At 31.2% G+C, this 16,460-nt stretch overlaps 1 protein-coding gene across 4 annotated transcripts in view; it reads right to left on the bottom strand.

The window, feature by feature from the left end:
• LOC142322316 (uncharacterized) overlaps positions 1-16,460 on the bottom strand; it is a 264,731-nt gene that overhangs the window by 193,971 nt on the left and 54,300 nt on the right. For all 4 annotated transcript variants that reach the window (XM_075361256.1, XM_075361257.1, XM_075361254.1 and 1 more), the window contains exon 2: positions 7,096-7,211. In XM_075361256.1, coding sequence (XP_075217371.1) covers positions 7,096-7,109 — 14 coding nt within the window. In that variant the 5' untranslated portion in view covers positions 7,110-7,211. The remainder of the gene's footprint in view (positions 1-7,095; positions 7,212-16,460) is intronic.

Below are 16,460 nucleotides of genomic sequence, written 5' to 3'. Positions count from 1 at the left end.
TAAACCTTAGTGAAGCGACAAAGTAACATTTGTAAAAAAAAATGATCGATAAAACTGCGGAGAAATTAGACCGAAATCGTCTCCTAGAATGCGGTCATTATTTGTTAAATATATTTAAGATTTAGAATTTTCATACCAAATTTTGTATCGATTTTCAAAATCCCCTTATTGGGTACCTACGTTATAAAAACAATGACCATCCAAAATTTATTTACCATGTTAACTCGAATTAACTGTGCATTCATCTGCAGTAGGCGGTAGTTAGTTCAACCACAAAGAATATCGATAAAGCGTCATTCATCTGTAGTAAGGTTGAAGCACGAAATACAAGATGACTAATTCTCAGTCTTGCCACCCTTTGAATACTGTGAGGCAAAAGGGAAATTCGCACAGGGGAAAGGAAATTCCAAGATAGCGGACATGTGTAAGTAGTAGTTGATTAGAACGCCATTGAGTTATGCTCTATCGTGACTATGTATCTCAGGTCTCTATATGTCGGGTTAGAACCGACCTAGATGAAGAGACTGTGTGCGGTGATGCTTCTGAACGGTAACTTATTCACTTGCCGCGGTGATTTTATCGGCCGCTACAACTGCAGGGGGTAATCCCTGGCTCCCGCATTCATTCCTAGATAGTGAGGTTTTAATGAGGATCTTGATGCTGCCTGTTGAGGTCTATTAAAAACTTTTTATTACCGTAATAATTGTAACGGTAATAAAAATCGGTTTTAATCGGTATTGGTACAAATGTAACCGGTAATCGGTTTTAATCTGTAACAGTTGTCGTACTGCAATAGTTACAGCAATGGACTACATACGACTAGAGTTACTTATGAAGACAGATTCTGTATATCAGGTTATTCAAAAATCAAAATATATTACTGTTAAACTCTAATGTTATATTCCTGGGAGATGTTACACTTGCATTCTTACAACATCGGCTCAATGCTGCAACACATAAAAACTTAGACCATGTGTTCGGAGTAAAGACTGCGGACGATCTAACATCAAAAGGGAAAGCATATTGAAAAAACGCAGGCTAGAGGCAGAGATGTACGAGAGCTGTAAAGAATAAACAAACGCAAATAATACACTTGCATTCTTACAACATGTGCTCGATGCTGCAGCACAAAAAACCTAGACCATATGTTCGGAGTAAAGAACGTGGTCGATCTGACGTCAAAAAGGAATGCATATTGAAGAAGAAAACCCAGGCTAGAGGCCGAAACATAAATCGTATACAAGCTATTCATACTCAAGGTGACCAGCGCGGCGCTAAGTTAATGCTGGCGGGTAAGGAAAAATTCAGTAAATTCTACAAGACGTGAACTACATCAGAGATTTGTTTAAACTTAAACAATCTAATCTAACCGGACATGACCTGTCCTGTCCTGACCAAGACCAGGTTCTGACCCGACCTGACTTTGGATAATACATCGTCAGCATTAATGTATGGGTAATCTAATACCGAGTCGATAATAGGTATGGAATGAAACAAAACATGAGGATTAGTGGATTCTGAAATCTTCGTTGGTTGTACCGCATTAGTTCTAGTTCAAAAAATTAAATTGTTATTAAGTAGGAAAATCATTCCAAGAAAATGAATAAAAAGCATATTTATAATCTAAGAAATTAAAAAAAAAACAATTCTTTCCATAAATATAATTTAAACTAACTTAAATTTTCATTAAAATGTTTCACTCTTTAAGCTGCCAAGAAAGTCATTAATAACTTAAGGAAAATGTTAGTAAAGAGAAATTCTTAGTTTACGTAGTGCTTAATGGCAATGAAACAGTTCGCCGTAATCTCATAATTAATAAATATTTTATTAATGATGGTGGATGAACCAGTTTAGGTTAGATTATAAAAAAAAAAAAACATTACATAAAAAACACTATATATCGCTTATATATAAGTTTGCCTACTCATATATCCAGGCAACAATTTAATTGTACTCGTATTTTACTAGAAATCTAATATATATTTTTAAAGATTGTAAGCCGCAAATTTCTTTCTTTTATGTGACATGAGAGACGATCCTTGGCTGCTTTACAGCATTTGTTTCTTGAGATATTTTTGTATACAGAGGAACTGGGCTGCATTGTTAACAAACATACTTAGAATTTAAAAATAAATTCTACTGCAAATCGTATAGTTCTTTATGAAATATTTATTACCTTATATTAATCCATTTTTTTCAATACAAAATTCTGTTTTAAAATTGTAAATTTTTTATTAAAATTAATTTAAATAATACATAAAAAAATTAAGATGTTAAAATTTTGGGAAAATAATTAACTTAATTAAATCTGTATTGATATCGGGTTACAATTTATTCGAAATTTCATTTTTGTTGGTTTTTTAAATTCAAATTTTCTAGAGCTTTTAAATTATAAATACATCTCAGGATAAAAAATAAGTTTTGTATTACACATAAATTATAAAAATATACCGTAAGTAAGAAAAAATTTGAGATATTTGTTTTTTAAAAATTAATTAGCTTAAAAAAATATTACACGGGTCAGTAACCACAATCATCTGATCACTTGTCCGGTGAAAAACGTTTTCGTTAATATTTCAAGTTTACTAGTAAAATTGAGTTTTAAATATTAACACTTCTGTCATCCCGCTAATATATATAAGTTATCACACTGACGAAAATTTAAGTGTCGTTTTTTATATTCTCTATTACGGAATTGCTTAAACAAAATCTGTTTTCAAATATTTAATTTAGCTACAGCATCTACTTTTCTGAAGTTTTCTATTCGGTTTTACAAAATAGCACAGGAACTAATAATATTAAATAACCGAATACCTGTTGTTAATGCTATATCCCTATCCATTTTTCAAATTATTCTTACAATTTATATATGAAATTTAATCTTACCAACAATTCGTCTGCGTTCTCTTTTCTAGCATTTTTGGTCATTTGACCATCCTCAGGAAAAGTTATTCTTCAATTTGAGATCATTAAAATTAAAGTATGTAATGTAAAGTTAAAAAATGTTAAAATCACAATAACTGATCGTTATAGTATAAAGTTAGTAATGTCTGTTATGTAAGAAGGTCGCAGTTATCACATAGCAAGAAAAGAGAACGGATAAATTGTTGGTAATGTTGAATTTCATTTTATTTATCTATAAATAATATATATCAAGTATGCCATGCTTAAAAACCTATTCCTAAAATATTTACCAATAAGTGAACACTTAAATGTGTATAAATATAAACAGAAAAGTTGGTATGTACATTAATAATGTCACCTTAAGCTAATAAAGCAATGCCATTGGGATTTACTCATATTTAAAATAACAGAACAATCAACAAGTTTGTTCCTATTCAATAACAAACACTGCCGCATAGTGTTGCCAAGCATTGCTTACACAATGATCACAAGGGTCACGTAATTTATCTAAATACATTGGCAGTTTACAGTTTACAAAAAAATAAAAATAAAATGTATATAGAGTGTTCATAAAGTCTTTCCATGATTTCAAAAATTTATTGCAACAAAACTATCTATTACAGTTACAGCTGTGAGGTTTGTGGCAAAATAAAAAAAATTATCAAGTTTTTTTATATTTATTTTGCTGCAAATAGAGGCAGAGTAACGCCATTTTTATAAAATGACGTCAATCAAGGAGAAAGCGCAATGTGTATTGTGGTATAACGAGTCAAAATCACCGATTACTGTGCAGAGAAATTTTAGAAGGGAATACGGACTACCAGCACCTGATAGCAAGAGCATCGTTGCGTGGCATGCAAAGTTTTAGGAGAGTGGAAGTGTAGTCAATCTTCCGCGAAAAGGGCGGCCGTCTGTTAGTGAAGGGAAGGATGAGGTTGTGCAGCAAGCATTTTTATATAGTCCTTCCAAATCTAGCCCTTCGTGTAATTCGTGAACTAGGGATTCCTCAGTCAACAGTGTACAAAATTTAACAAAAGAAACTAAGGTTGCACGCGTATAAAGTTCAGATATTGGAACGTCTACAGCCTGATGACGGCCCTCTTGATGATGCCTTTGCGAACGAGATTTTACAACGGATTGATAACGACAATGAGTACTTTCAGCATGTGTGTTTTTCAGACGAGGCTACTTTCCACACGGAAAGTAAATTGGCATAATGTGAGAAAATGAGGCTCAGAAAATTCGTACTTTACCAGGGTAAATTTAGTATGCCAGCCTCAAGTGAATGTATGGTACGGTTTGATGCACAGCATAATCATTGTTCCCTTCTTTTTCACTGAGCAATCAATAACAGTTCTAAATGACTTGCAACCTAAGGTGGTTTTCCAGCAGGATGGCGCACTACTACACTGGGGATTTACTATTTCGAGATTTTTTGAATGAATCATTTCATGACAGATGGATTGGGCGCGACGGTCCCAATCCCTGGCCATCACGATCACCAGAGTAACTCCGTTTAGTACCTGATCTGGACACATTGAGACGGAGAATAACCAGCTGTTGCTAGTGTTATTGAAGAAATGTTGACCAACACATGGCGTGAAATTGATTAACGGTTAGACATTCTACAAGCGGCAAAAGTAGCACATGTTGAAGTTGATTGATATGGCTATAAAAATTAATTGAAATAAATTGATGAAAATTTGTATCTTCGTACAGTGTAATGGACACTAAGAAAGGCATTTTTGAAATTCCGAGTTTAAAGGGTTAAAATGAGTAACAATGAAATTTACAATTTCTCCTTAATAAATGAAGATATCAACTTGATTTTCGGTGTGTGTAATCATGTAAATATCTGAAAATTAACTTCTAGATTATCTGAAATTCCGAGTTTAAAGGGTTAAATGGATTTTGAACTTTTTTTAAATCCGGCAATTTTTTTTAATTTCTCGATAAAAAGTGAGTATATCAACTTGATTTTTAGTGTCATTTTCATGTAGAAATCTAAAAACAAATTTCTAGATTTTTCGAAATTCGACCTTGAAAGCGGCGAAGAAAAGTAAAAAGGTTTTGAACAATGATTGAAAATTTTCCCCATTTCCGACTATACTAATAAACGAGATATTCACTAGATTGCGGCCTGTAAATTCTCTTTAGATAAATATTAAAAAACCAATTTCGGATTTTTTTGAATTACGATTGTTTACGATGTGCGACAGTGTACCTTAACCAACACATTCATTGTTACTGTATGTGCAACGCTACTGACTGTACCTGCCTCCGGTTACTTAACTAAAAAAGATAATAGTACACTGATATTTTTTATAAATTAAACAGGCTTTAACAGCTTCAGTTATTCTCCGTCTCGTGTCCAGATCAGGTACTGGTGTTGCACAGACTCTGTATTTAATATAATCCTAGAGGAAAACGTCTAAGGCCAATCCATCTGCCATGTAATTATAACAGGCATGCGTTTAATGAACACAGCGGGATAGAAGGAACAGAGCCCTCCGGCTACACAGGAAGGGCGAGCGAAGCGAGCCATGAGCGGCTAAATGTCCCCTGACCGCGTTGGGAAACGCAAGTAACCATATAGCGCGGACGAAGCCGCGATGGAGATGCTCTATTTTTTGGGCTTACAAATATTCTTCAGATATGCATTTAAAAACCATTTTCGAATGTTTTTGAATTTTTATTTTTTAAGAGGTGCAATGGTTTACGGCGCGGCGGCTCAACCAACACAGCATCTGCTACTGTTGTCTATGAGATGCGACTGGCTGCACTTGCCTCCGTTTACTTGACTAAAAAACATAAAATAAAAAAAAAAAAATTGACCGCGACAATTTGTCCCAGCTGTTCACTTGTCAATATTAAAACTAAATCGGGGAGGCGCAACCCCTTGTTACTAATAAAACAAAAGAACAGTTAACAAAATAAAAAGACAGTAATTTTGGCTGTCACGCCTCGGTCGCTGAATGCCAGCTAGTACCTGTCCACCATTTAAAGCGCTTGGAGCTTATATCTGGCTGGTGGCCAGCCATTATCTCAAGAAAGACTTCCCACAGCGGCGCCATAGGAATCAATATAACCAAAATATAAATTTACCCTTAAATCTAGCGATGACGGTTGAACATCGCAACCTCATCGAGGAAATCCCACACGGTCCGACAATGCGGCTCTCACCAAACTGACTCGCCGTTTGTGAGCGGCCAAGTTTCCCCCTGCCATCTAAGTTCCAGGGTGGCTCGGTCTCTGCCCCCCCCCCCAAGAGCGGGGCAGTCGAACATCATATGCTCATTCGACTGGACTGCCCCGCAGGTGACGGGGGTGTGCTAGCATATGTATTTATATAAAACACTGTTAACATTGAATGTTAAATGGTCTATAGTTAATTGTAAGTGACCTAATATGAGGCAGCATAAGTGACTCCCAAAAATTACGCAGCGATTATAAAAAGGTAAGCGTCGTAAACATAAGGAAATTGAGGAATGAAATTGTTTTCATGGTCTTCTTCATCGAGCTGAATATACAACTGGAATTCAGCATATTAATTCGATCAAAATGCAATTGATATTCATGTATAATAATGACACTATTTTCGCTAGAGAGACTGGCTGTATAGTGAACATTATTACTTTCAGTGAAAGAGATACTGATTAGTACTCCTTATACCTCGAGTATTTTACATGTCGCAGTCGTATGAAAAACTACGATAGCTGATGTAAAATATGATGTTAATTTACTTCATTGAATCGAGAAAAAATGCATAATGTAAGCTACTTCTATTCAACACAGCAGTGTACTTAGATTTATAAATTGTTTCTAAACAGAATTTGGATAAACGTCCTTACATAGAAATGTGTCAGGGGAAATCTTACCATTCTTTGTAACTTTCGAGTATCGATAAAATAGATTTTTCATGAAAATTAAGTATTTAAAGTTTTTATATAAATGAGAACATCTCATATCTAAATCGTAAAATGGATAAAGATTTAGCTACTACTCGTAATTAATTAAGTTAGTGAAATAGATACATTTATAGATGGTATTTTAAATAAAATCATAATACGTATTATTATGTTTCTTAAAATTAGTATTAAAATAATTCTTATAGGACGGGAAGGTTTCCCTTGAATACACAGTGAAAATTCATTAAGATTATGAAAAAAGATAAAAAATAAAATTACTTACTTATCTTCAGCCATGTTGTTATTGCAAACTAATGGGAGGGATTTACGCTGTTGTACTTTTAAATTATTTGTTAAAGAATTTTCTTTATCAGCAGGACACAATTTTTTCTCAAATACCTGAAACAATAGAATGTAGTTTATTTATTACATCAGGAAAACAACAATTTTTGTTTAAAAAAATACTTAAGTTTTTAAAAATGAAAATTATATACATTCAAACAATTTTCTTTCAATATGCTTTGCACAATTTAACTCACAAATGAGTTTTTCTGTCGTAATCATCCATTCATGCGAATGATCAAATTTGAAAGATTCAACGTATGACTCTGGTATCTGATAAAGATGACTTGATAACGTCTAAATCAATACAGCTCTAATGTCAACACTTATAAGCTTTCACGGAAGATAATTTGAGTTGCTATTACCATCTTTTTATTTAAAAAATAAACATTATGAAATAATATAGGGTAAGTATCGAATATTGTAATTCGACTACTACTTATCAAATACTGTGAAATAATTATTTCACATTTTGTGTTTTGTCATTGCAGTATACAAAATTTTGAACAGATATTTTACAAACGAAACAATAATAACCTAAATTAAAAAAAACAAAGTTAATAATCTTTAAAATAAACAACTAAATATACTTTAACTTTGTTTTAATTGTATAATTGTTTCTTACATAATTACACTTATTAAATTAAAACGTACCTAAATTGAAATTTTATTCTAGATCTACGCTTGGTGAATAACACGGTAAAACAATAAAAAGAAGTCAAATAATGTCATTAATGTCAGTTTATTGTTTTCCCATGTTACTGACCATGCGTAAATTTAAAATAAAAATTCAATTAATATGCACTTTAACTTAATTTAATTACGTTTATTATATTTTATATAATAAAAAAAATCCCTTTCGTCACGCCGGAAGGCGGAGGTACTAAGTAGGGGATAAAAAAGATTTCCACCTTAAACATAAGAAAAACTTCAAATTTACTCAATACGACAATGGTTGCATGTGAAAAAATTTTCACATGTTTACCATACGACAAGCCCCAAATTCCACCAAAAATTTGGTCATCCCTTGCCGTAAGGGCTGGTCATATGTTTAAAGGACTAACGACCACTTTAAATCGATTCGATATTGTGCCTATTAAGGGAGGTATGATTTTTTTGTCTTCGAAACTCCATTTTTTCCACCCCCTGGGCCAATGGTTGGTGATATCAAAAAAACATTACTTATATAAGTTTTAGGCCCTTATTCAAAGAATAGTAGGAACTTTAAACGAATTCGATATTTTACCTAATAAGAAAGTTAGTGATATTTTTTTCGAAAAAACCTTCCCATTTCCACCTTTTATGATCTGATTTTGTCCATTAAGGAAGTCGACCGAGATTTTGGGTCGTTATATTTTATGTATCAATTTGAAAGTGGTTGGCGGAAAATTACGGCAGTTATCGTGTCCACAAGAAAGTGAAATATATATTCATAAACTTTTGAACTAACGGGGAGCCAAAATATGTTGAAATTTTCCAGAAGTCAAATCATGGTGCCCATTGCAATAGGTAGCTTTCTGATGAAATCTACCTAATAAATATTTATAACATAATAAAATTAAATATAAATACATACATTTATATAATATATAAATTATATAGCATAAAATTATAAATGTTTATAGCAGTAAATCCGTAAAAATTGCGGATTTGCTTAACGTAACCAGAAACCCAGTTTTTTGCATTTAACTCCGGTTTCTGTGAACAGATTTGCTTGGAAATTAATAGTGCTCCATTTCTACTAGGTTTTAATCATCCTACCAATTTTTAACGGCTAAAAATTGCGCCCAGTAGAACGAAACAAAGCTGAACATGTTTTTTGATTAACTCCGGTTCTTGTGAATCGATTCACTTCAAAATCAATCGGGCTGTGTTTCCAAGAGGTACATCACTCCAAGTTTTATCAAAATCAGTTAAGATATACTACGGTCGCAGTAGGGATTTTCATACGCTTTGCAAATCCGCTAAAAAATTAATTGAATCTAAATTTCGTTTTTGATTCGATTAAATAACTGCAATTATTTGCTGTTTAAATTGATAATTTGAAACTGATACAAAAAATAAACAATACTGTTCAAGAAAAAAGAATACATGAAATGTATTTTTTATTCGTTTGATTTACATAATAAATTAAAGGTAAAAAAAAGTTAAATAAGTATCAAATACTCTTGCAGTACGGAAGTATAATTTCATTGAAAAGATAAATTAACAGCTGAAAATGAAAAAAAAGCCGAAATGTAGACAAGAGAAAAGAATTTAAATAAAATATTAGTAAAAATAAACGTTAAAGGATAAGTCGAGAACACAGTTAACTTTAGTAAATTCCATTTTAGTTTTGGTAGCTGGTGTATGTATGTGTAACTTCTAATATTCATAAAGTCTGCTTGTCATGTCTGCCGTTTCTAGGCCGGTATCACGTATCTACTTTATTCTGAATTAAATTAAAATTTATTTCGTAAAATACATGATACGAGAAATTCTGTGCATTTACTGATTTAAACGTACTCGTTTGTATTCTTATTTTAATTATCTGCCTGATTTATTATTACTTAGACGTAGGTAATTATCAAACATTCGATATTTGCACAATAGAATTCGTTTTCATTAGAATTTCGTTATAAATTCTAATAAAGTACAATGTTCTAGATTAGCTTGTTATTTCTACGATGTAATATGATGTAATTCATGTTTCCATGTATAATAAACTAAAACGAAGGAATTAGATTAGATTCCACAAAACATTATACAAAAAAAAAAAATTAAAAATGATTAATATGCTTCTATTTAATTCACTTTATAAAGAAGATATGATAGTAATAATAAAAAAATGAGTTTTGAATCCCAGAATTGTAGCGAGAAAGTTTTCAGTTGCTGTTTGTAAATTAAAAATTGATGAAACATTACAAGAAACAATTTAAAACAATAATTTTTGCTTAGCTTTCAATGGATTTAAGAAACTTTTCGAGAAAAAAGTTCTTAAAGAAATCACTTTTATAATCTACTAGCCGCTCCCAGCCAGGCCTCGTTTTGCTCGGCGCTTTGGTTTTCCAGATTTTCAAAGTTCTTTTTTCAACTGGAAAATTTTTGACTTTATCAACTTTACTCCAAGTTAAGAGCTTAATGTTTTTAGAAAAAATTTCATGCAATTTAGATACGTTATCTGATAACAGAAAATCCATTTTTTTAAATTTATCGACATGGGGGCTGCGCCCTCAAACCCCCCTCAAAAAACAACTCCCATATGACAACTGTGAAAACATTTCCGGTAGATAATTTTGAAAAAACAACGTGATTTTTAATTTTTTTTTAACTAAGGGGGAAACCCCCTCAAAGCTCCCACCTTCTAATGTTTGCAGACAGTCTGGAAAAATAACTTCAACTTTTTTACATGATTCACTTTTAAATAAATACAATACTTTTCTTATTTAGCGTTCATTTTTACTCAGCTATCTTTTGTAATAAATTTTCAACCTAAATTTTGTTACTGAAAACTTTTGGACTCAATTTAAACACGCTTTTATAGTTTTACATTTAATTTAAATAACTTAATTTGAAAAATTGATGGATTAGAGACTACGAATTCTAAATTTTTCAATGCTACACGGATACTTTTCATGGAGATTTATAAAAATTACAAAAAACATAATCAAGAATAACTTGGATTCCATAATAATAATTAAGGATTATAATTAAGAAAATCATTAATAACAAAGCAATTAAATATTCCTTATCTATTGTAGTGCTTTCAAATACGCAACATTTTTCGTTTTTCCTTCGAGCGCGTACACCAAAAGATCCGTGGGGTTACCAACTCGCGAGCAAGCCACATACAGTTGCCCGTGTGAAAAGCATGGATTTTGCAAATGGACACCACACACTTGAAACGATTGCTCTTGAGAAATGTTAATTGTCATAACAAAAGGAATCCGTACGGGAAACTGCAACCGTCTGAAAAAATGTTAGCTAAAAATTAAATTTTTTCTTGAAAATCAAAGTCATTTTGAAAATTAAATAAGCTTTAAGGAAGAAATAAAGTGTTTTAAATTTCGTTGTAAAATTTCGTTACGTCCGAGTCCAAAAAAATTAGCCGATGTTCACCGCAGGGCTTCAAAGTGTAGGTGTGCAAAATTTTAGACAAATCTCTCCGGTAGATCTCGAGTTAAGTTGGAACAGACAGACAAACAAACATTGATTTTTATATATATAGATAACAATTAAAATAGATGAAATAACATTTTATATTCTTTTTTTCCGTATGTGGACACGCAAAATGGTCTGAGAGTAGTATGTATATGATATATTGACGGTGTATTATCACAAAGATGTATAAACAGACATAACATTTTTTCTTGAATAAACCTTTTACATGGACATAAACCTCATCGAAAATAATTAAACTTGTGTGTACAAAGTATACGAAGTTGTAAAAGGCTCTTAAAATATGTATCATCAAATTAGTAACGTCGAAATTAGTAAATATCGTTTTTAATTATTGTATAAAAAAATGCTGACAACAATGTTGCGTTATATTTTGCTGGCATAGGTTATCTATTCTTATATAATCGAAAATAATGATACATGAAAAAAATTTAAAAAATCGATCTGTTACTTTGATCAGCTCCCCCACCAACAATATTATTCCCAAAATATTTTTTTTTGGGCCACTAGCACTTCTACTACGCTTAGGAAGACAAACAAAATTTTGGCTAAATAATAATTAAATAAAAAGCTAGCATGAATGTACTGAACTTAATATAGTGAGGTATTTTGATAAAGTTAATCCCAAAGAAACTATCTACACCCCCTCCTGGAGATATTGATCCCAAACTTTTACTAAAAAATTGCCATATATATTTCTGTGTCATTTTTTTCAAAATCAGTTTATCCAGTCAAAAGTTATTAAGCTTCAAACACGCCAACACATGTACATATGTACGTACGTACTAACATTACCTCTAGGTTTTTTTTTGTTTTTTGGTGTACCTGGGTCATGAAACGTCAAAAAATGCAAAAAAACAAAAAAAATGCATACCCCATTTTTTAAATGATTTATTTCTTGTAACAGCTCTAAAGCTATGAAAATAGAGTCCATAAAAAAAGTTCCTGAAATTATCACACCACGCAGGATCTTTTCTATCAAAATATTCCTATTAAATTATTATTATTAATTGTAAAAGCATATAAATTTTTTATCGTAGAATTTTAGCTTTAATAGTCTGTAACTACTGTATTTGTTTATATTATTATACCTAAAACTGAACAAGAATATTTTAACGAGAAAGTTAAGATGAATGAAACGGTATGTATTAAAATCTCACATCCTTACGTGAAGCGAATCCTATATAAAGAAATTCAGAAAATACTACCACACTAAGTGGTCGGATAATTTGTTTAAATCAAAGTTTAATCATAATGTGGCGATAAAAACCTTTCGTTTGACTTCAATCTCGGGATCAAAAAATAAGAAAATAAACGTAATCTATATCCATATGAAATCTTTTTAACTGTTAATTAATCAAACTTTTTACAAGTAACAATCTTTTTTCACCTTCTCCCTAGGATGGATCCTGCAATTAAGTAAAACGCAATCCAGTGGAGTTTCCTATATTCTACCGAGCCTCCCCGTCACGGATCCTACTTTGCACCCCCAGAGTAGGATCCACCAGGCCCGGCTATACCGTCCCTGAGTCCCCATTCCGGCAGCCAGGACTCGGTCTTTATGCCACCGCCTCTTTCGGAGACACCTCGAGTAAGGCACCCCCGCCGGGACTCGGTTTTCTTCGCTCGGGGGTTTGAGAGTTGCCGTACCTCATATTTTATTAATGCGCCTTTAAAATAAATTATTATTACTGTGTAATTTATTTTAATTAATGATAATTTGTATATCAAAAATAAATCATAAATGAATATAATTTAGATTCTCTTTTCTCATATGAATCGTAAACAACTATATTGCAAAGATTTTTTTAAAGTAGATTTTACGATAACCTATATATTTAAAAGAATTTGTAGATTATTATGTAAACACGAAAACGAATGTGATACTAAAATTTACACGTAATTAAATCTTTATAGAACGTTTAAGAAACTTATATGTTTGTCTTTAGAGATCACAGAGTTCTATTTATAAACATTATACAGCAATTCTGTTAAACGAAGCTTTAACCGTGAACCAAAAAGCTTTTAATATTCTAGAGAATGTTCTTCGGTAAACTAAATGTACATATCGAAAATGATTATTGTTATTCAATCATAAATTGTATAATTAATTACTAATAAAAAAATTCGTAACATAAATCTATAATACCTTAATTATTCAATTCCTGACATGATCATTTTATTTTTCGAACAGAACACGTTTGATATATAATTTTGTATTCAGAGAAAAGTAGTAATATCTCAAAAAATATTTATTTATTTCTCTTTCAAAAAGAGTTACTTTTTTACCGTACATAACTGATTTTTAAAAAATGTGATGTGGACACCACATGTCTTCCTTGTACGCCTATTAAATTACATATACAAATTTTTTGCTGCATTCATCTAAACTACTTTCATTTGAAAGTGAGATACGATCCTCCAATTTTTAATAAAGTGGACAATTACACAATTGCATTGTGGTGGACATCACATTTTTTTGTGGTGTCCGTATCAGAATTTTAAATTCGTTTATATATTAATTTGTTTCACGTCGCTCAAATAGTTGAGCGGCGTAGTGAGAACCTGTCGGATCCGTAATCATGCACACATCGGTTCGAATCCAACTTCATCTATATATATATGTATATATATCCTCTGTAAAAATTTTTGAATTAAAATGAAAAGTACATAAAATTCTATTTCACTAACAACTTCTGATTTTTTTGATATTAAGTACATTTCATAAGAAAGTTACCTATTTTAATGAATACCATGATTCAACTTCCGGAAAATTCCAACATATCTTTGCGTTTCACAATCTCCAGACACCAAAAACACCGTCAGATCAAAAGTTTACATAAACTAAAATTTTCTTGTGGACACTATAACTGCCGTAATTTTGCGCCAATCACTTTCAAATTGATACATAAAATAAAACTACAAAATATCTCGGTCGAGTTCGTTAATGAGCAAAATCGACCATGAGGTTGAAAATGGGGAGGTTTTCCGAAAAAAACAAAATATCGCTATAACGTTCTTATTAGTAAAATATCGAAATCGTTTAATGTTCCTACTATTCTTTGGATAAGGGCCTATAATTTATCTAAGTAAACATTTTTGATATCATCAACCATTGGCCCAGGGGGTGAACAAATGAGGTTTCGAAGACAAAAAAAATCATACTTCCCTTAATAGGCACAGTATCGAAACGGTTTAAAGTGGTCGTTAGTCCTTTAAACATTACCTAAAACTTTTGTCAGAAACAATTTTTGATATGACCAAGCCTTACGGCACGGGATGACCAAAATATTGCTGGAATTGTAAGAAGATGGAGCTTGTCGTATGCTAAACATGTGAAACTTTTTTCACATGCAACCATTGTCGTATTGAGTAAATTTGAAATTTTTCTTAACTTTAAGATGGAAATTTTTTTATCCCCTACTTAGCACCGCTGAAATCTACTTCCGCCTTCCCGCATGCCGAAAGGGATTTTATTTTTTAATGCTATTATTGGATTATTACTTAAGATAAAACGTTTTTTACAATCAGTGTCTAATAATTTCATAAAATCAATTTATTTAATTAAAACAAAAAAGTTTAAAAAAATATATATGCATTTGAAGTCAATTTATGAAGTGCAATCCTTCCTTTATTTCGTACAAGGAAGTAAAAAAAAAATTATTTTTATTATGGAGTAATTTCTTGTACGAGTACAAGAAAGTATTGTAATCGCGAAAAATTTCGGTTTTCAGATTTCAACAAAAATATCCATTTTGATCATTCCTGAATCCATTTTGTCTAGTTTCGCCTGACGTCTGTACGTACGTATATATTTCGCAAAACTCAAAAACGATTAACCGTAGGATGTTGAAATTTTTGATTCAGGATTGTTGGAAAATCTAGTTGTGCACCTTCTGTTTTGATTGAAATGGGCCAAAAATGTCCAAAAAAAAAAAAATTCAAAATATTGGTTTTTGACTTTTTCTTAACTGCAGTAATAAGACCTTATTGAGAGTTTTTCAACAATATATGATAAGTGGTACTTATTTTTATTGTTTCTAGGGTTATAGTCCAATAAAATTTTAATAATGCATTTTTTGGATCTTATAAAGGGAAGGCACATCGGCAAGAATTCGACTTTATTTCCTTTTCTTTTTTATTTAAATATATTGATTTATTAATAATTATTAAACTGTAATTGTAAAGAGTTTTTTTACAATAAATAATAATTCAATAATAACAAAAATCAAAAAAAATATGAAAAAAAAGAAATAATTTAATAGGTGTACAAAGGAAATCATGTGGTATCCACATCAGATTTTTACTACGCTTATTATATCCCAGTTACGTGTCATCGTTATATTTAAAACACTAACCATTTTCTAAGTGGGACGTTTATTGTTGTTCTACCGGATTCTTGGTTCAATATTAATAATATTATTTATACTTTTTCAAAAAAAATTATCAAATATAATTTTTATTTCTCTCTCTCTCTCTCTTTCTCTACATTTTTTTATTGAGAGGATTCAATATTGTCACTAATTATTTTTCTACAGCACTGTCGCTGTAGAAAAGACTCGAACGCACTTTATCACATCATGCAGAAAGCTTTTATAAACACAAGAAATTAGAAAGGGGTTTTATAAAATTCAAATTTATTTAAATTAAATATTTAAAAAAAAAATCAGTTTTTTTTCTTGTTCCGAATGATACTAAAACTTTTTTGCCAGTATAAATTTACCTAGTGCATTTAATTTTTTTTTGCCTTTAAACGTTAATTTTTCTGGGATTAGGCGTGAGAGATTATTTGCAAATTTTAATGGCTGAATGCATTCCTGAAGCCAAAATACTACAGAGAACTTCTTACATTCAGATATGTTATCATATTTAAAAGAGAATGTGGGAATATTTAAAATCTTTGAACAAAGTAGGCATTTTTTAATTAATTCTTCATTGTGTTATAAAAATTCAGTTTTTCATTACAATTATGTTATTGCATTTCATATACAAATATTCTTTTAATAAATAAAGGCTGAGGTAATAAAAACTGGTATATAAAGGCATATATATATATATATATATATATATATATATATAACCATGACGGACTGATATCTGGCAAATGTCGATATTCTCCGATAAATATCGACACACGCCAAATACGTC

The sequence above is a fragment of the Lycorma delicatula genome, chromosome 3, assembly GCF_047948215.1.
Source record: "Lycorma delicatula isolate Av1 chromosome 3, ASM4794821v1, whole genome shotgun sequence".
Classification (NCBI taxonomy): domain Eukaryota; kingdom Metazoa; phylum Arthropoda; class Insecta; order Hemiptera; family Fulgoridae; genus Lycorma; species Lycorma delicatula.
The sequence above is the reverse complement of the archived record's forward strand: the minus strand, read 5'-3'. Positions and strand labels throughout refer to the sequence as shown.